General features: G+C 30.0%; 1 protein-coding gene across 1 annotated transcript in view; it reads left to right on the top strand.

The window, feature by feature from the left end:
* The window catches only part of LOC107441017 (glucose dehydrogenase [FAD, quinone]), a 36941-nt gene extending 16808 nt beyond the window's left edge, over positions 1 to 20133 (top strand). The window contains exons 5-11 of the mRNA XM_087160207.1: positions 2503 to 2624; positions 7336 to 7503; positions 10496 to 10634; positions 12079 to 12227; positions 15686 to 15863; positions 17446 to 17668; positions 19859 to 20133. Coding sequence (XP_087016333.1) covers positions 2503 to 2624; positions 7336 to 7503; positions 10496 to 10634; positions 12079 to 12227; positions 15686 to 15863; positions 17446 to 17668; positions 19859 to 19994 — 1115 coding nt within the window. The 3' untranslated portion in view covers positions 19995 to 20133. The remainder of the gene's footprint in view (positions 1 to 2502; positions 2625 to 7335; positions 7504 to 10495; positions 10635 to 12078; positions 12228 to 15685; positions 15864 to 17445; positions 17669 to 19858) is intronic.
* Positions 20134 to 20530: the final 397 nt, after the last annotated feature.

Raw genomic sequence — 20530 nt, 5'->3', positions numbered from 1 at the left:
GGCCCTTGAACTTTAAAAAAACATCAGTGTAGGGTATACCGGGCAGTGGCCCTTGACCTTAAGAAAACATCAGTGTAGGGTATACCGGGCAAATGTATACCGGGCAGTGGCCCTTGAACTTAAAAAAAAACATCAGTGTAGGGTATACCGGGCAGTGGCCCTTGACCTTAAAAAAACATCAGTGTAGGGTATACCGGGCAAATGTATATCGGGCAGTGGCCCTTGAACTTTAAAAAAACATCAGTGTAGGGTATACCGGGCAGTGGCCCTTGACCTTAAAAAAACATCAGTGTAGGGTATACCGGGCAAATGTATACCGGGCAGTGGCCATTGACCTTAAAAAAAGCATCAGTGTAGGGTATACCGGGCAAATGTATACCGGGCAGGGCAATTCTATACTATGATTAATCTTTCTAGATTTTACTTAGATTTTTTTACCTCAACTTCATAAAAATACATAAAGAGATATAAAAAAATATTTCAGACACTATATGAAATCAGTTACGATTTAAAAAAATCTAATCAGAGTGTAAAAAATATTATCTTCAAAAACATCCGATTAATTTAAAACTTATTAGAAATGTATAAGTTAATGTATATATAAATCCAAATTGGTAAATGGCGCCATAGTTTTAATTTTAAAAATCTGCTTGCAGAAAGAATAGGAGCTTATGTGTCTTCTAAGAAAATATTGCAATCGGATTCACTGTATAGTTCCTGCGCCGAAATGATGCGCAGTAAATTCTCATTTCCCCACCTTTGAAATAAATGGAATGATCCAGTCTCATTCAGATCCAATGTGAGAATTAAGGGCTACTAAATTTTCTGACTTGGAAGAGAAATATGAAAATGAAAAAGTGCCTTGCCAACTATGGATACTATTCCACAATTTTTCTTTTTCTAAACCCCTATGTTTCGGACAATTTGGAAGCTGTTGGTTTAACTCTCTAACTAAAGTTATATATCAGAAACTCTATTTGTCATCAGGTAAAATTAGATGTCTGCTTTAAAACCTTTGAAACCATTTTGAGAACTCGCTAGCAGTGAAGTAACTATAAAATTATGTAATAGAGTTCTTATGTTATAAGGTTCAAAATATCACGGATTCTCTAGAATTTCCTCAAAAATATCCAGGAAAATTTTAAACCTATTCTTATGTAACAAGTTTCAAAATACCCTGGATTTACTACACAGTACAAAATAGGGTACTTACGTATTAACGCAACCAGGCCAAAATTCGCATAAATCCCCTACTTACGCCAAATTTGGCGACCCTACTTACGGCAACCCTACGTGTTATACGTGGTTTTTCGTAAACAAATTATTTTGCTTACTGGTTAGATTGAATGCCGTGAAATACTTTAACTATGGGTATTTGGGATCTGCCTGCGAGTGAAAAAGATGCTGTTGAATTGTTACAGGGATATGGAATTATACCGAACGTACGTACTTTGCCAAAAGATTTCCGCCGAAAAAATAATTCTGCAACTTATTCAAATTCGAAACCGGAAGGGTTTAATTGCTATTTTATATTTTAAAACAAAATATTATAAAAAACTGTATTTATTATGAGAAATAATGCACTATGTGATGTCAAAATAATATGTAATCTAAAAGGTTATTAAAATATATGCTTATAATTTTGTTTATAAAATACTTCGTTTTATAAAAAAAAATTGATTTAAATTTTTTCTACTTACGCCAAATTTGGCGATTTATGCGAATTTTGGCCTGGTTGCGTTAATACGTAAGTACCCAAAATAGTTGTCACCATTTTTAATATTGAGGTAATCTAATGCATTTTAATTAGAGAACTGTATTGTTTCTGCGACAAAATATATATAAAATTATCAAAATAGCATTTGTTTGAAAGAATAAGCGCAAATACATTACTAAAAATGTTTTTTCCAAGAAGGCATTAATTCTATTGCGCATGGAAGTATGTTTTGTATAAGCAAGCAAACAAAAAATCATTAAATTAATATGTAAAACTATGACAATGAAAAAATAAATAAAAAATGTGATTACTTGCATAGAAAAAATTTTAGTTTACCTCAACAGCAAAAATGATGCCAACTATGCACGAATTTTTTTACTGTGTAGAATTCCTTCGAAAATGACTCAAAAGTGTATTATAACTTTCTGTTTGAATTCTTTGAGAGACAATCTTAATTTTTATTCCAAAATTTGTTCTTTACTTTGCAGTTTCTCATAAAATGAATAAAAAATTATTTTATTTACTGATGCTATAAACTATGAAAAATATGCAGAATAGTTTAAAAAAGTTTCAAAAGTGCCTCAAAAGTTTTTGATAACTAAATGGAAGCATGTTTCTAGGAACTTATGAATATTTTTCAACAAGCTGAAAAAAATAATTAAATAAACAGAGGGAACAATAAAAATAAGCTTTTAGAAAATTGCTCTAAAATTTTAATGTAATATATTTAATAAAATCTGTAATATTTTTAATGTGATACATGATGATATTTATTTTTTTTATAGGTTTTTATGATACTGAAGCAAATACCCGTGACGGTCAGAGATGCAGTGCAGCAAAAGGGTACTTAGTGCCAGCGGAGAACAGGACGAATTTGCATATACTCCCAAATGCTTTTGTTCATAAGGTAAAAAAAAAAAAAAGACTGGTTTTAAAATGTAGGTATACATAAAATAAAATAAATTCCTATTGTTGCGTTAATTTTTTTAGTTAATTTAATTAATAAGATAAAAAAAAATAACAAGAAACAAACGAATCATAATGACAACTCATGTGAAATGGCAAATGTAAATTCAGTAATGTCAGCATAAACTATAGGTGTAAATTTTCCCCCCAATTTATACCCTAGTTTACTTTATTTCTGTAAGCTAACGTAAGAAAAGAATTTAAACGGTTTTGTGACCACGTATAAGCGTTTATACAATATAGAAGTTTATTTTGACGTTAATTTTGTTGCTATTTTTTTCGATTACATTAACAATAAAATTTCATAAGTATCTAGATAAAGAAAGAAGTATTCTTTTGCAGTCAAATAATATTAAATAAAATAATCAGATCTTATAGCTGGATATCTTAATATATTCTTAACACACTAGGAGGCTTCGCCCCCCTGCTCGCTGGCGCTCACCAACCCCCGGAACGGCTTTCGCAGTTCATTTCGGATTGCTTCGCAATCCGATGCTCGCTTTGCTCGCTCATTGGATAAGTTCTTAACGTCTAGCTTTTGTATACTTTTTTGAACACTGAAGTTCCGAAAACTTTTCACTGTAGAAAATTCTAAACCTGTGCATTTCAATATTAATTTGAAATTGCCAACAGTTCACATATTTTTCTTAATCACACTATTCTAAATTTCAGTTGTTGAGAAAAGTAACTGTTGTAAGTTTTGTTTTAAAGTCTTTCCCACCAGAGGGCTAAAACCGTGTGTTGTAAAACAATATGAAATAGTACTGAGGGCCGGATGTAAAGCATCGGCTTCGATGAAGATAATTTTGTGAGAATTTTTTTGATAATTCGGTGAGAATTCACCCGATTAGACGTATGATTCTCACTACGTGCTCTTGCGCGAAAGCCTATCAATTAAAACGTATTAGCGTTTTATATAATATAGATTAGCCATAGGATGCTCACTACGTGCTCTTGCATGCCGAAGCCTATCAATTAAAAATGAAAACTGCTGCCAATGCGAGAAAAGAAATATCATCGGTTTTATTGATACATACGTATTAGCGTTTTATATAATACTAGGAGGCTCCGCCCCCTGCTCGCTAACGCTCGCTAACCCCCGAGAATTGCTACGCAATCCTATGTGGTTCACGCCATGAACCATGGCTCGCTGCGCTCGCTCGCCAATGAACACAATGTTCTAGCACAAAGACATAATATATAATCATCAAAGACATAGTATTTTATCATCAAAGACGTAGTATTGTACTTATGTAGAAGAAATCTACCAATGTTCTTATTGGCTTTTAAAAAAGTATATTAGCTATTTAGATTGTACATGGTGAAAAAATCAAAACATTAGCTAAATAAGAAACATATTGGCAAAATAAATTATCAAATATTGCTTCACTAATATTCTTCATTTTAAAGCGTGAAAATTCAATGCATAAATAAACGCGAAATATAAAAAAATTCAATGCATTCAATACAAACACTTAAACGTTTTTTAGACGTTTAGGTAGCTCCCAGTAGAAAAATATCAATTCAACAGCGGCCTTTTAAAGCATTCTCACTTCAATTAATTAATTAATTCCTAATTGAGTTTAAATTAAATATTGTCATGTTTTTAGTGCATGAATCTGAATTGAACAACCTGATAATGCTCACGCTGGTTATTGTTATCTGGTTGCTCACTACGTGCTCTTGCGCGCCGAATCCAATCAATTAAAAATGAAAACTGTTGAAAGCTCGAGAAAAGAAATATCATCGGCTTTATTGATACATACATACATACGTATTAGCGTTTTATATAATAAGACTAGGAGGCTTCGCCCCCTGTTCGCTGGCTCTCGTCAACCCCCGAAACTGCTTTCGCAGTTCATTTCGGATTGCTTCGCAATCCGATGCTCGCTCATTGGATACGTTCCTAACGTCTAGCTTTTGTATACTTTTTTGAGCACTGAAGTTCCGAAAACTTTTCACTGTCAAAAATTCTAAACCTGTGCATTTCAATATTAATTTGAAATTGCAAACAGTTCGCATATTTTTCTTAATTGTACTGAACGCCGGATGTAAAGCATCGGCTTCGATGAAGATAATTTTGTGAGAATTTTTTTTGATAATTCAGTGAGAATTCACCCGATTAGACATATGATGCTCACTACGTGCTCTTGCGCGCCGATGCCTGTCAATTAAAACGTATTAGCGTTTTATATAATTCGCGATCGCAACGCTCGAGTGCGCCGTCTAGCGGGAGCCTGTAAATATCGGACATTAATTTATCACGTTTTCATTTAGTTCCATCAAAGTCATTGACTGAATCAGACGCCATTTTTTAGCAGCAAATAAGAAACAAAATTTTCCTAAGGAAAAGGCCGAAGAACTTGAAAAAAATCTCCAGAATATTAGTAAATCTTTCAGGAACAGAACACGCCAAACATTTGAAGAAAAATTCCTCAATAATTTTTTATTTCTATTATCAACAAACTTGCAACTGATGACTTCCGATTTCGGATACTGTTACAGATGTGTGCATCAAGGTAAAATGCATTTCTTCTGTCTTCAATTCATTACGAATTAAAGTGAAGTCAACATTGCTTTCGTCATTCCAGTGAATAAATATGAATTCAGAACATACAGAATTGTAATAGTTATAGCATATTCTTCTTCGTTATAGAATAGTATATATTTCTGTATCCATATAATTCGGAAAACAACAATAAAAAATTATCCAAGTTACTTGAAATAGTGCCATTTGTGCTGATTCTTAATTAATTTAAATCGTTTTCTTGGTAAGTTTTTTTTAATTTTGAAAGAATAAGTTCAACTAGAATTCAGCTATTCTGTTTTTAGCTACATATTCAAATTCATATCAATTATAAAATTTTGCTGTGTAGTATGTTATCTAAAAGTAATGAAGGTATAAACTATGTATCTATTATTTGAGAATAAAGTTTTCAAACAAGGAACTTATCATTTTGGAATTCTCCGGGAATCATAAATCAGGTAAGTGCAATGATTTTTACAATAAAAAATTTGCTTGTAAATATTTTTTTTCATTTGATGATGGTTCTCTACAGAATGGTTTTTTACGTCTGATTAAGAACTATTAGAATAATAAAAAAAGAAACAATATGAAAGTTTTTATTTCAATGTTAATAATTCTTAAAATCGTTTTTTTTATCCTAAGAATTCTTTATTTTCCGTTTTTTAGTTTATAATTTTTTGATAAAAATTGTTCTCAAAATACTTTTGAAAAATTAAATGGTATAACATTATGTGTTTATGTATACTTCTTGTATATTCCAATGTTTGAAATAATATGATTCAGAAAAGTATGGAATAAAAATTCGGTACTTACGACGTATTAACGCCACCGCCGCTACAGATTTGGCGGTTTTTAAGTGCCGCCAATCTGCACTTAAAATTTTTGCGACAGTTCATAAAATAAAACACTTTATTTAAAATCAAAATAGTTAATTGGATTTCGGTGGAAAATGAGCCGATATAGAGTTTAGCATAGATTCAAAACAATCATATCGCCATATGAACTCTGATGAATAAGATTCCAAATGAAATAACATTTCCAAAACGTACGTTTGCCAAGATAAAGTTTTATGTTGTGGGAATTGGTACATTTTCGTTTTTTCGGTAAAATATTTCCCTCCTGAAAAAATAAAATTGCATCTTGTTTTGTTTTTGGCAAATCCCAAAGACGAATATTCGTAGCACTAAAAATGGCGACAAAAAAGAATTGTTTTTTTTTTTTTTTTGTTTTGTTTCGTCAGCATTCTTTATTTTACGTTTCTTAGTTTCTAAATAATGATTTTTATTGAAACTTGAAATTTTTTGATAAAAATTGTTGTCAAAAAACGTTGTTTACAAAATTAAATTTCATAAAATTATGAGGCTTATGTATACTTTTTGTTCATTTTAATTTTTGAACTAATATGATTCTTAAAACTATAGAATGTAAAGTTTAAATGGGCCTTTCATGTTATATCATTAAATTTAGTAATACTATTTCTCGGGCATTAGGTTTTAACTCTTATAAGAATATACATATTTTTTTCTGTTAATGTACAAATATTTTTCCGATGTGTTTTGGATATTCCTTCTCTAATAAAAAGAGATACCATTTTGTTTTCGGTTGTACAAGAAAGAAGATCAAGCATTTTTCTTTTTTAAATTTAATAAGCCACATTAAAGAAGGAACGTTGCAATGCTACACGCTACATTAACGTCGTCTCCAGAGTAACTGAATGACGGTTCATATGGAAATCGCAGGTAAGCGTCTCATACAACAACGCCCCCTATAGTTCGTTGCGATCGCGAATATAGATTAGCCATATGATACTCACTACGTGCTCTTGCGCGCCGAATTCTATCAATTAAAAATGAAAACTGTTGCCAACGCGAGAAAAGAAATATCATCGGTTTTATTGATACATACGTATTAGCGTTTTATATGATATAGATAGAATTTTTATTGCAAAAAAAACAAACATTTTGTTTGATTTTGCTCACCAGCCTTCAAACTTGGTGATATGAATTTTAGTGGCTACGTTTTTATTGTCTTAAATGATGTCTACCTAAGAACAGAATTTAATTTGTAAGGCAAAAATTCATGAAAGATGGATGATTTCAAATTCTTTATTTTTTTCCTCCTCTAGATTATAATACAGAGCAAGACGGCAGTGGGCGTATCATTTAAAGTGAATGGTCAAATGTATGATGTATTTGCCAAAAAAGAAGTCATAGTATCTGCAGGATCTACAAAAACCCCACAATTGCTGATGCTTTCAGGAATCGGTCCCCAAAAGGATCTCCAAAGACTTGGAGTTAGTTACTTACTTTATAGATATATTTAATTTAATGTTCTGTAATTTTTTTCTTTTTGTTTTCTTCATGTTGAATTTTTCCCTCACTAGGCGTCGTGTTTCTCAAAAACCTTGATTTGGTTCGATGGGTCTGTAACGCCACATGTCCCATAATAGCTGTTATGTAGGAAATAAAAATGCGCAAATTAAGATAAAGTAATAGTAAACAATAACAGTGCAAAAAAGAACGGAACATCCTGAATGATTTTTGATTTAATGATCGGATTTACTCAATATTAATGGTTCAAGGGCTATGGTGAAGGCTATGCTCTAAAATACAAAATTATACAGAATAAAGCATTTTTTCTCAATAAACATAAGATTTTCTTGAAGATTTCAAATTTCTGACCTCCAAATATTATTGTAGCACAATCTGAGAAATATGGTCCTAATAATTTGGTCAAAAATTCGTTTTCTCAAATATAATTTCGGGTACAAACGCTTTTTAATAATTATTTTTTATTACTTTATTTATTAGTAACTGAGGATATTTGAAATTGTAAGACAAAAATTTCCACTGTATGTAAAATGAAATGTTTTAGAGTAATATGTAGAATGGAGCTAAAAATTTGAAAAGCGTCTGAGTTATCGTATTTTAATAAAGACGTATCTTAAAAAAGACGTATTTTAAAAAATTTGATTTCTCATATTCAAGCTAAATATTTTATTGGAGTACACTTTGATCGAGATGAAACAGTAAGTGATAACCATTGCTGAAACCTAGAACATAACACACAAATTGAAGCTATGTATTTACGTAATTTTGTAATTAGAAGTTATGTAATTGTTTGAAACTGTTTTAAAATTGCTCAGATTTGAAAGAGAGGGATAAAATGAAATTAGCAGAACTCAATATTATGTTTTTAAATGCACTTTGGTAAATATTACTTTTAAATTTTTAAGTAACATCGTTACAACTAATTTAACACTTTGTCAACCAACCTTATTCAACGCTTAAAAAATAATTCAAAAAAAGTAAAAATAAATAAAGAACAAAGAAAGAAAGTTGACCGAAAAAATTTTGTCTTATGAAATTAAAATGTGTCACCAATAATTGTTCCCTAATACCATATTATAGCTCCATTCTTTAAACCATTCGAAAGATAATGATTATCAATTAAACCAATATTGTGAATAAGTATGATAATGATTCGTCCAATTTTGATGGCACTTTCATAATTTTTTTTTTGATTTCGATACCTAAACCTAAATATTTATGATATTGACTCCTAATATTTGACATTTTCGCATAGTAGTTGTTTCGAGTTGAAATATTTAAGTGATATTCAGAGCTGCAAATCTAGATAATAACCTGCAAATTGAAGTTGTTTATTTATGTAATTTTGCAAATGGAAATTATATAGTTGTCTGACACTGCTTTATAATTATTCAGATTTTTTTTATAAAAGGGATCTGTATAAAACTTTCCAAGATTGCATTTCCAAGATTTTTATAAAGTTAAATTTCAGCACTTATATATATTTTAATAAACATTTCAGAATATTTTTTAAACTACGCTGACACTAATGAAGAAAATATAAAAATTAGCGCAATTTCAATTTGTAGTCTATGAATGGAATGAGGTATTGATGCAGCTACTGATATACTACAGAGCTATCGATTTAGGTTTACACTGAAAAAAAAATGTAGAGTATCTTAACACAAAAAGTGGTTTCTTATTTTATACCAAATGTGATATCCTATCCCTATCTTAAAAGTTGTGTGTACTATGTTTAGTGTAATGTCCCCATTTTTATTGTTAAGTGACTCTAAAATTCATGTTAACAACAAGATATGTTACACATTGAAATTAAAATACTTCACATTATATTTCAAAGTAAGAAGAGGATTTATAGATAGTGAGCAAATTAAAAAAACTGATCGCCCTAAATAATTTTTGGTCTAATGATCTAATGATCTTCATGTTCTAGGACTCATTCTTACTGGTTTAAGGGGGTGACTTCAAATATGCTAATTAATCAGAGTAGACGATGTTTTAAGTAACGAAATCAAACACAAAAACTTACTTTCTCTGAACAAACATACCTTTTTTTCGGCGGATTCAGATTTATGAACCTCAAACTATAACAACCTGGGAAATATTGTCCCCGTAGTTTGTTCAGGAGAGCGATCCAAAGTTTGTACCCTTTTATGTTAATTTTAATTTTTGCGCATTTCGTCATATCTCGAGAACTTTTTAAGGGAATAAAAAAATGTTTGCACACACTAATAAAATTTGATATTAATTCATTATATATTTAATATTTTAAATTAATATAATTGATAGATTTTCGTAAATTATCTTACAATAATATAATTATAATTATTAAATGACTAATATAAATGCCTTTAATAACAGACGGCAACAAGCACAAGATGACAATAAATATACATTTTCTAGCACAGATAGTAGACAATTTACTGTTGCCATCGGTTGGTTTCTAAATGCAAGCTGAAATTGATGTTTTCGTAGGCGAAAAAAGCGTATGAGATTGGTATAAACCTTTTTTGATTGATGTTTAGATTTAATACACCATTTATATGGATATTAAAAATCATAAGTATATGGATGGTCTATTAGGTGTTACCTTGAAATTGAATATCCTTTCTCACAATTTTCGGAGTTTTTAACACTGAATTCGGAGGATAACTACATCACAGTTTTCACAATGTACTTGCGCCTCTTGACTTTTCACAATGTACTTGCCGAAGCTGGCGGCCGAAATAGTCCAGACTTTTGATGTTATCTGAAAATCGATGGACACGAAAACAATAACAACAATGTACTTGCAAAGGATTCAATACTTTGGAAGAACTAATGTGCTTATATTGTATACCATTTTGATAAAAATTCTAAAAACATAATTTAAGGATAGTGATTACTAAATCTCTTTAGTAAATATACTAATAAAGAGTAATAACGATAGAAATAATAAATTAAATTTATTTTTAGATTCCTGCCATTGCTAATTTACCAGTCGGTCTCAATCTTCAAGAGCATTGCTCAACATACAATAGTTTTGAAGTGTATTCAAACAATATGAATCCAAGTCCGGAGGAAGCTATCGAAACTTTCATTGAAAACAGAAGTGGTGAGGTGTAAAATTTCTATAAAACTCTAATAAGTATGTATATTGTCATTAAAACCTTTGTGATTTCTTTTCTTTGGGTTAGCAACGAAAAAATAAAATAAACTTAGCAGTTGAGCAGAAATGAATGGTAAAGAGCGAACATTTCAGATAAACCCCTGCAAAATTTTCGATATTCTAATTAAGTTTATTATTTTGCGCAAGCAACATAATAGTTTATATTTTACTTTTAATGATGCTTAATAATAAACGCATACCAAGATGTGTTTTATCAACTGAGATCGGCCATAAATACCTTGATCAATATATAAATCTAAATTTTTTGTTTTGACCCTGGTATATTAATACAAATTTTAATAATGGCAATTATAAAAAATAATTAAAATTATTAACTATAAAAATTTTTAATAATAATTTTCAACAATTTTCATAATGCATTCATTATTAATGATGATTAATTAACACAGATAAAGATGTTTTTTATCAACGGAGATCGGCCATAAATACCTTGATCAATATATAAATCTAAATTTTTTGTTTTGACCCTGGTATATAAATAAAAATTTTAAAAATGGCAATTATTAAAAATAATTAAAATTATTAACCCTGTTAAGCTAATACAATTCTTAACAGCTTTGCTAAGATGCTTATTTCTTTCTTATCTAAATTTTTTAAAAAATATTTATGCATTTTACGTATTAATAACAATTTCCAAACCTGAAAGTTTTAATTGTGTGTATGGGGAAATCCTACGAGTTGTTAGTTTTAAATCTAATTCGTGTTAAATCTCATTTTTATAACCATCTATTTTGCTATAAATGTAAGGATTTTTTATTTTATTTTACATTTTATTAAATATCCAATCTCAATAAATATTTTTTTAAATTATATCGATTTATAAAGATCATCGATTTATAACAATCTGTTATTATTAAAAATCTACCTGGGATATAAAGACACTTCGGGGTAAATTCAGAGGTTGATTTCAGCAATGTTGATTTAAGTTTAATTATTAACTTTCAGGCAATCGCTTGTCTTTTTAAGTTAAGTTATGAATTGCATATTTTTTATTTCAGTATATGTGTATTTTGGAGATAAGCTTATAAGTTTAAAATAACTAAATATAGTTTACATTGATTAATCGATATAAATTTTTACAGAAATAAAAGGTTTTTTATTTGGCAGATGCTTTTAATTAAAAAGTTGCAGAATAAAAACAAACTAATCACCAAGGATGGTTATTTCTTTTTAAATAAGTAAGTGTTAAAAATAATTAGGAATTCTTTTACGCACAGAATACGCATCTAGTTAGGTAATACGTACAGAATACTTATATAGTATAGTTACGTACAGAATAGTTACGTAAGAGATATAATTTAGTTCTTAAAATCAATCTAATAACACGAGAAAGGCTTTAACTTAATCATAATTTGATATTTTATTTCAGGTTATTTGGCGTCACCAGAGGGTGTGATAGCGTTGGCGTTTCTAAAGGATTCATATATCAGACCAAAAATAGATTTTCCAAACTATGAGCTCTACTTTTTTCTGGGTAGTGCAGCAGATTTAAAAAGAAATTTTAATATACAAGAATATGTGAGTAGTTTTTGTGTTAATATGTAAAGAAAATTTCTCTCTTATAAAGAAACGAGTCTTAGCTGAAATTTTCCTTAGAGCTTTTTCCTTATCTATTAACATAGATCTGTTCACACTGTTAAAAATTTCTCGGAAAAATGGTTAAACGACAATTTATTTGATTGTTATTTACAATATTCGAACAAAACCGTCAAATAATCATGAATAAAATGATATTCAAACCGTTAACTGTGAGAAACACTATTCCTTAACTGCTTTCACCATATACGGTGAAACAACCAGAATTTCATCGCACAAACTAGAAGCACCAAAAGATATTATTTAGTTCATTGCAGAGAGGTACATATTGAAAACGAGAGGGCTAATCTGTCAATCTCATGACCGACAGAACTAGAGTTCGAGTTTCAGAGTTGACACTACAATATTTTCTTCATTACCTATAAAACATGAAAAATTTCTAGTGTCCTGCACTCCGAAAATTGTGACCCTTGGCTATTAGAATACGGTGCTCTCATTTACACATATATGACAGCACCTTGGCAAACAAAATATACATCTGTTATCACTGATAGCCAAGGGTAGCACCATAAAGCTACTGAACTATCTCTAATGTCCAGTTAAATTTCTTTTGTACAGTTTTGAAACAATACTAGTTGTAAATGGTTACAAAACCGTATAGTTTTGTATTCGTGGCTTTTTAACTATACTAGTTGCAAACGCTTTCAAAATCGTTAAAGTAGAAATTGTTTTATACTGTAAACTTTACGGTTAGTTGAATGGGCAGACTGTTGCCGGTTATATTACCGTAATTTTAGAATGAAGATTAAATTCTAACATTGAAAAAAAAGTAAGCCGTTACTTTTTATTATGGAATGGAAATAATCTTATTCGCTCTTTATGAAATTTAATAAAAAGCAATTAGCTAACTTTTTCATTTAATGTGGGATTAGGATTAATTAAATAGGAATATAAATTTAGGAAATAAAATAAACTTAAAAGTTAGGAAACATGTAATGCCTATAATGGTATGACAAAACTATACGAAAAATAAAGTATGTTTTAAGTTTGTTAAAAAATTCTTCAAATTTTTTATAGTAGATAATATTTAATAAAAAATTTCATATTTATCTCAACTCAAAATGTTTTCTCCATTTTACACAAATTAACAAAAATGTTACTTAAATATTCATGTGTAACTTGGAATATTTTTAACGCATATTAAAAACATTTAGATAAACATATTTATATATCAACAATTACATAAATTTCATCGCCTGAAAAAGAAGCATTTAATTCACATTTTGTTAAATTCTTGAAAATTTTTTCAGCTAGTGTTTGAATATTTTGCACGCCTGTTAAAAAATACTAGGAGGCTCCGCCCCCTGCTCGCTAACGCTCGCCAACCCCCGAGAATTGCTACGCAATCTTATGTGGTTCACGCCGTGAACCATGGCTCTCTGCTCTCGCTCGCCAATGAACACAATGTTCTAGCACAAAGACATAGTATTTTATCATCAAAGACATAGTATTTTATCATCAAAGACATAGTATTGTACTAATGTAGAAGAATTCTACCAATGTTCTTATTGGCTTTTAAAAAAGTATATTAGCTATTTAGATTGTACATGGTGAAAAAATCAAAACATTAGCTAAATAAGAAACATATTAGCAAAATAAATTATCAAATATTGCTTCACTAATATTCTGCATTTAAAAGCGTGAAAATTCAATGCATAAATAAATGCGAAATATAAAAAAATTCAATGCATTCAATACAAACACTTAAACGTTTTTTAGACGTTTAGGTAGCTCCCAGTAGAAAATATCAATTCAACAGCTGCCTTTTAAAGCATTCTCACTTCAATTAATTAATTAATTCCTAATTGATTTTAAATTAAATATTGTCATGTTTTTAGTGCATGAATCTGAATTGAACAACCTGATAATGCTCACTCTGGTTATTGTTATCTGGTTGCTCACTACGTGCTCTTGCGCGCCGAATGCAATCAATTAAAAAGGAAAACTGTTGCCAGCGCGAGAAAAGAAATATCATCGGTTTTATTGATACATACATACATACGTACGTATTAACGTTTTATATAATATAGATAGATACTTCCCTTTAAACATCACTCAACTATGTCAACCACAAAGGCAGGTATCTTAAGGCTCTAATTTTTATTGCCATAATACCAACGGTATTTAATTTTTACCCTGGTCAAATGACGTTGACGTTCCTAAGTTGGTTTTTACTACCATATATTTTCTCACCATTCTCATGTGAGAACTTTCAACAAAAGCAAATTTGGCATACAGTTTGTTGCGATCTAATGCTGGTTGATCAGTTAGTCGTCATGATCTAACTCAGAGCCTTCATTTCGGTGATGACAACGTTCTAACCGGCTGAACCACTTAAACACCAGCTTCATTTTACATCATTACGTACATTGCTAAGGTGTGACCTACAATCAGAGATGGTCATTTGTCATTCAGAATAATGAATAAAGAATGATGAATAATTATTCAAAATCTGAATAATGAATGATGAATAAAGATTTATTCATTAGTCAGAAATATTTTGAATAAAGAATAAATCATTCATTATTCGTTATACAGTATCCTTTATTCATTAGTCAAAAATAACTGAATAATTTCACTGGTCAACAAAAATGGGCACGCGATACTCTAATTGACTACGATTATGACAACTACAAATAAAACGTAATCCTTTTCAAGTATATTTATATAATGTTTGAGAAAATTTACTTTTGTCTAACGTATTGCATACTTTTGAGAAATGGTTACATGGCAAAAAAGCGTTTAATTTTCTAAGTTAAAATTTTGTTTAAAAATTTAAAATAGTATTATCGTTTGCTTTCAAAAACTATAAAAAATTGCGTTTTATAGTTTTTAGAACAAAAGTTTATAATGAACTTAAATAACTAAACTGTTATAAACCTACTTTTTAGCACAACTAAGTATGTTACGCAGGAGTAAGTTTAAATAACATAAAAATAAATAGTCATACTTGGCTTAGTTTTATAGTTTAATTCCTAAAATAAGAAGTTTAAGAGCAAACGATGTTTTGCATCTTGTTATAGACAAAGACATATCGATTGCATTTTTTGCTGGTTATTCAAAATTTCATTCAGAAAAATTATTCATGACTAATGAGTTTATTCATCAATCATTATTCAAAAATTTTTATACATTTGCATAATGAATGATTAATAATGACTAAATTTTCGTATGAATAATCATTCAGAATAAATTTACTATGAATGAATTTAGTCATGAATAAAATTTTCGTGAATGATGCCCATCACTGCCTACAATTTATGTTTCTTTTTTTCTTTGAACAACATTAATGTTCTAAAAGTGAGTGTAGTGAGAATAGAGAATAATTAATGAATAAATTGAAAACGTGCATACAAATTTCTACAAAAATTTCTTTGCAGGCATTAGACCAAATATTCGCTCCGTACGAAAACAAGACATTTCTTACTTGCTTCGCTTCTGTTATTCAGCCAAAAAGTAGAGGATATGTAAAGTTATTGTCTTCCAATCCTGAAGATCCTCCTCTTATTGATCCTAATTACTTCGCAAATCCACAGGACTTAAAAGATATGGTTGAAGGTAATGAAATTATAATTAATGATTTTAATCAAAAGGTGAAATAAATTTTAAAACTATTTCTTTCAATGCTTTTTTCATTTTTCTATAGTGAATATGAGTTATTTAAAATTACTGTTCATCTGCCACTGACTTTTTTTGATAATTTCGTTTATCGAGAAGATAGTTCGAAAATTCGAACACGTGGCACATTATTATACGTTATTTGAAGTGATAAATAGTTGCAGGGTCTCTTACGTCAAGCTTTGAAAGGAGGGAAGAAAAGAGGGGGAAATAAGTAATAAACTTTCTGCTGTTAACGCATATCGGCTATTTTTTATAAGTAGTTTTTACGTCAAATTAAACAAGAACGATTTCTGTAATATTGAAAGATTAATTTAGGTCTTATAACGGTTATAGAAAATGCAAGAAAAGCGAAATTTTATACGCACCTGGCATAACTCTCGTAAGAAATGAGGCATTATTCCTATTCATCTTTTATCTAAATTGATTGAAAATAAGCACGAGCCAGTGGGGTGATTAGTTCAAAAGTTGTAAGAGTTTTTATGGGTAAAAAAGTGCTATTTACTTACGTAAAATTTTCGCAGTGCTATATATTCAAAGCTCAACCCCGTCCCGCCCCCTAGCGGGGGCATCCGGGGTATATAAGATGAATGGTGTATTGTCTTTTACGTAGTATTTTGCACTGTTTGAAATGAAACCAAACACGGACTAATCGTTTAGAAGCTATGTAACTTGAACCTAAATAAGTTTCTGAAATTGCAATAAAGAAAAGTAGGGTGTCGTTTAAGCAGTTTACTTAGCTAAATCGAACGAAACAAAAAGTGAGTCAATAAGACAAATATTTCTTGGTTTTATTGTATAAAGAGTGCAATTTTTGGAACTGTACTACTTTATATGAAAAAAAAACCCTTCTAATTTCGAATATATTTATCTATTCACTTCAGAGTTTTGGTCTTATTTAATTCAACATGCAAAGTCTCATCAGAAAATATATTGTTCATAAATATGCATAATACATCTAGATAGCATGATGAATATGCATAAATATATCCAGATAGCCATTAAATAGCAATTTAAGAGCTGTACACAACTGCATGTCAAAAGTAGTACTATTTATACATAAAAAACCTTACAACTTTTAAACTGTCATCCTGTATGTTTATAGTGTACAAGATGTACAGTCGATTCAGCGTAAACAAATACGTAGAAAACAATACCTCAACTAATTAGATAGATTGCAATATGATTCCCATAAATCGGTACTCGTACAAAATTAATGCATAACGCCTTCACAATTTAAAAATTTCTTGTCCAGTTTAAAAATTGGAACGGGAAAAACGTGAAACAATTAATTTATCATAAAATACCACATTTACATATACATATTCCAAATGTAATATTACGTCAAGTTTACCTGAAAAAATATTAAGAAGAACAGGAAATAAAGAAATGTTAAGCTTTTAATTATCACCTAACAAATGGAAATTATTTTACGTTAGATAATATTAATGCAAGTGAAAATTATATCGTAATAAATTTACAGGTAATTTTTAAGCTCAATAACCTCTTTTACTTCGAATAGGAATGAAGACTTGTCACAGAATTGCGATGACAAAGCCGTTGCAAAATGTTGGTGCAAGACCATTTCAAACTGTGTATCCTGGCTGTGAGAAATATTTAGGCAATACAGATGGCTATTTTGCATGCCAAGCTGGATCTATTGTCACCACTATGAGTCACGCAGTTGGTACAGCGAAAATGGGTGCAATAAATGATCCATCTACCGTGGTTGATCCAGAATTAAAGTAAACGTTTATCTTTATGCTTATTTAATCTTGTTTTATTCTCTGTAAAATATCCATGATTGTGAACTGTGGAATACCATGACTTGCGGGTACATGGTTTTGAAGGATTATTCCTCATGGATATATTATACCAAAATGATTGGTGATTCGAAAAATCAATAAAAGAAAAAGGGAAGCAGATAGGAAATATACGGTTTGCTACATTCTGCTTAAAGGAATCAGATAATTCATTATCAGGACTTTAAATAAGTTAAAAACTTTGTCAATAGATGGCGATACTGAGTAGGAAAAACTACGGAACCTTTTTTTTCCCACTACATGTGAAGACATTCAACTGAAACCTTTATACGGACGCATTTGTTTTTATTTAAAAAGTCTAATTTTTTATTCCTAGTTTTGTTTTTAACCTTATTTTTACAAGATTTCAATTAAAAGTCTAATGAAATGATTATGGATCACCCAGCTGATAAAAAGAAACATATTTGTTGCTTACCTTATTTGTGATGCCAGTAAAGCTCAGTGGATATAGTGGTCACTTTTTATGAGTGGTCACTTCATTCTACAGATCCTATCCGCAATTATAGAATTTGTATATTCCTTTCACATTAGGGTTCCTCTATTTAACTTTAGTTCTGGAGTCATGACAATTGGGTGCTTTCAAGTGACGTCACGAGTAGCTCAGTTAATCAGGCTCGACAAACACACTTGACGTAGCTTGCAGGCATCCAATTACATCTGATCCGAAAATTGATACATCCAGATTATAAACCCAAGTCTTAACGTTAGCATGCCATGCACAACCACGTGATTCGACACAACAATGTGATTAGTTGCTAGTACCCAATTGCTCCAAAATTGTCTTAAATTACGGGTTGGGAAAGAAAATGGTAGTTGAACGAATTATAACATTTAACGAAGTTTTTTTTCAAATCCCATTTTTTCCTCCGTATTAAAAGCTTTTCGCTTGCTGTGTGATTTTTGTTATTGTTTTAATACCCATTTTTTAGTTGGATGTGATGCTTAAAATAAATATATATTAATAACAGAGATATCCAAGTCAGAGGCTGAAATACATCAGTGTTCATCTATCATACAATCAATATTTCTGTTTGCACTATTCCTAGTGAATGGTTCGCATTCCTATCCTTGTAAACTGACTGTAACTGATTGATCATTGGTGGATTTCAAGTGGACAGGTAAGTGAAGTGACGTCAGCTTAGACATCTCTATGAAACTAAAACATATATTAATTTCATTGAAATTGAGGGAAAGTATATTTTATTTTGAACTCTAAATTACTGAGAAATTCAAAACTATTTGGGAAGGTATTTGTTATTATTTTTATGAACATATTTATTATCAGTTAAATAAATATTTTTAATCTTTATTATAAAGACTCTTTCTATTAAACTAAAATTGATTCGTTTACACGTCGATGGGATCTTGCAGTTACTAACCGTCTATCTTGAGCTCTTAAAACTGTATTAAAACTCCTTGCCCTATATGGCAATGCAAGTTTCAATCATTTCGCGACCGTTGCACTTAAAACTACACTACAGCTACTTGCTCTACGGCAATTCAAGTCTAAATCATTTTTCTACTGCTGCCAACAGCATTTTTCACGATAAACACATTAAAGAAAATTTATTTTCAATTGAAATTCCGATCACTTTTCTTCTAGCTACAAAATAACTAATTTCTTTTTTAGCAAGTTAATTTCAGCTGAAGGTTTGTGTCTGCAGAACACACGTTTCAATCTTTTCCTGACGCCTACTATCAGAATTTATTCTTGTATATTCGAGAAAGTTAATTGAGTTAAACAGTGCAGATGGAAGTGGTCGGAGAAAAAGAGATATTTCTAGCAATTAATAGAAACATTTTCTGAAACTTTCGGTAAATGTATTTTCTTAATATTCAAAATTTTATGCACACAGGAAAATTAAGTTTTATGTTCTATGTTTCCTTAAATGTCGAGGCAATAAGATTTTTTAAAGTGAAATTTTGTCATTCATTTTCACTAAAAAAATAATATTTCTGAAACATTTTATGTTTTCTATGCTACATTTTCATAAGGAATTGATAAGATATTTCATACTTCTTTTTTTTACTTATAGCATTGTAACATTGATTCACTTATGGTTTTAATTATGGTTTTATTGTATCGATAACAACTGTTTATTTCCGTTTCAGAGTTAAAGGTATAAAACATCTACGTGTTGTGGATGCATCAATAATGCCAATCGTTCCATCAGGAAATACAAACATTCCAACTATCATGGTTGCAGAAAAAGCTTCGGATATCATCAAAAGCACACTAAGATGTTAATTAGCTAAGACTCGTTGCCTTATTAATGCACCACCGCTCTAACCAGAAGACCTTTTAAATGAAATGTCTAAAAATTGTACTTGAATAGCATGTAAGAGCAAAATAAAATAGAGAAGTATCTAAATAATTCAGCAACTTATCTTGTAATGTTTTAATTTTTACGTTTATTTACTTACTAGCCGTTTGACGTTCAGTTGGTTTTTCCTCACGAACTCACTACTTCGAGCTCTTGAATGATTCCGCAGTTTAATGCCGCATTTTTGAAACTGTTGTCTTCATTGATTATATTGTTGTCTCTACACATTACATTGTTGTCTCTATTGATTATATCAAAATTTGTTTAGTAAAATTAGGAGATTTTGCTACCAGTCATTGGCTAGCAGTATTGCTTTTAACAATGAACACTTCAAATTACGTAGCCCCTTTTAGATAAAATCTGAAACGCTTTCAAAGTGTCTAAAAAAACTTTTAATATTAATTATGTAAGGTACTTCTTTTAAGGTATTTCTTTTAAGGCATTTCTCAAATACTGTAAA

This window comes from Parasteatoda tepidariorum, chromosome 1 (assembly GCF_982258835.1).
Source record: "Parasteatoda tepidariorum strain Cologne lab strain chromosome 1, Ptep-v5.0, whole genome shotgun sequence".
Taxonomy (NCBI): Eukaryota; Metazoa; Arthropoda; class Arachnida; order Araneae; family Theridiidae; genus Parasteatoda; species Parasteatoda tepidariorum.
Note: the sequence above shows the minus strand (reverse complement) of the source record. Positions and strands in the feature narration are given on the sequence as shown.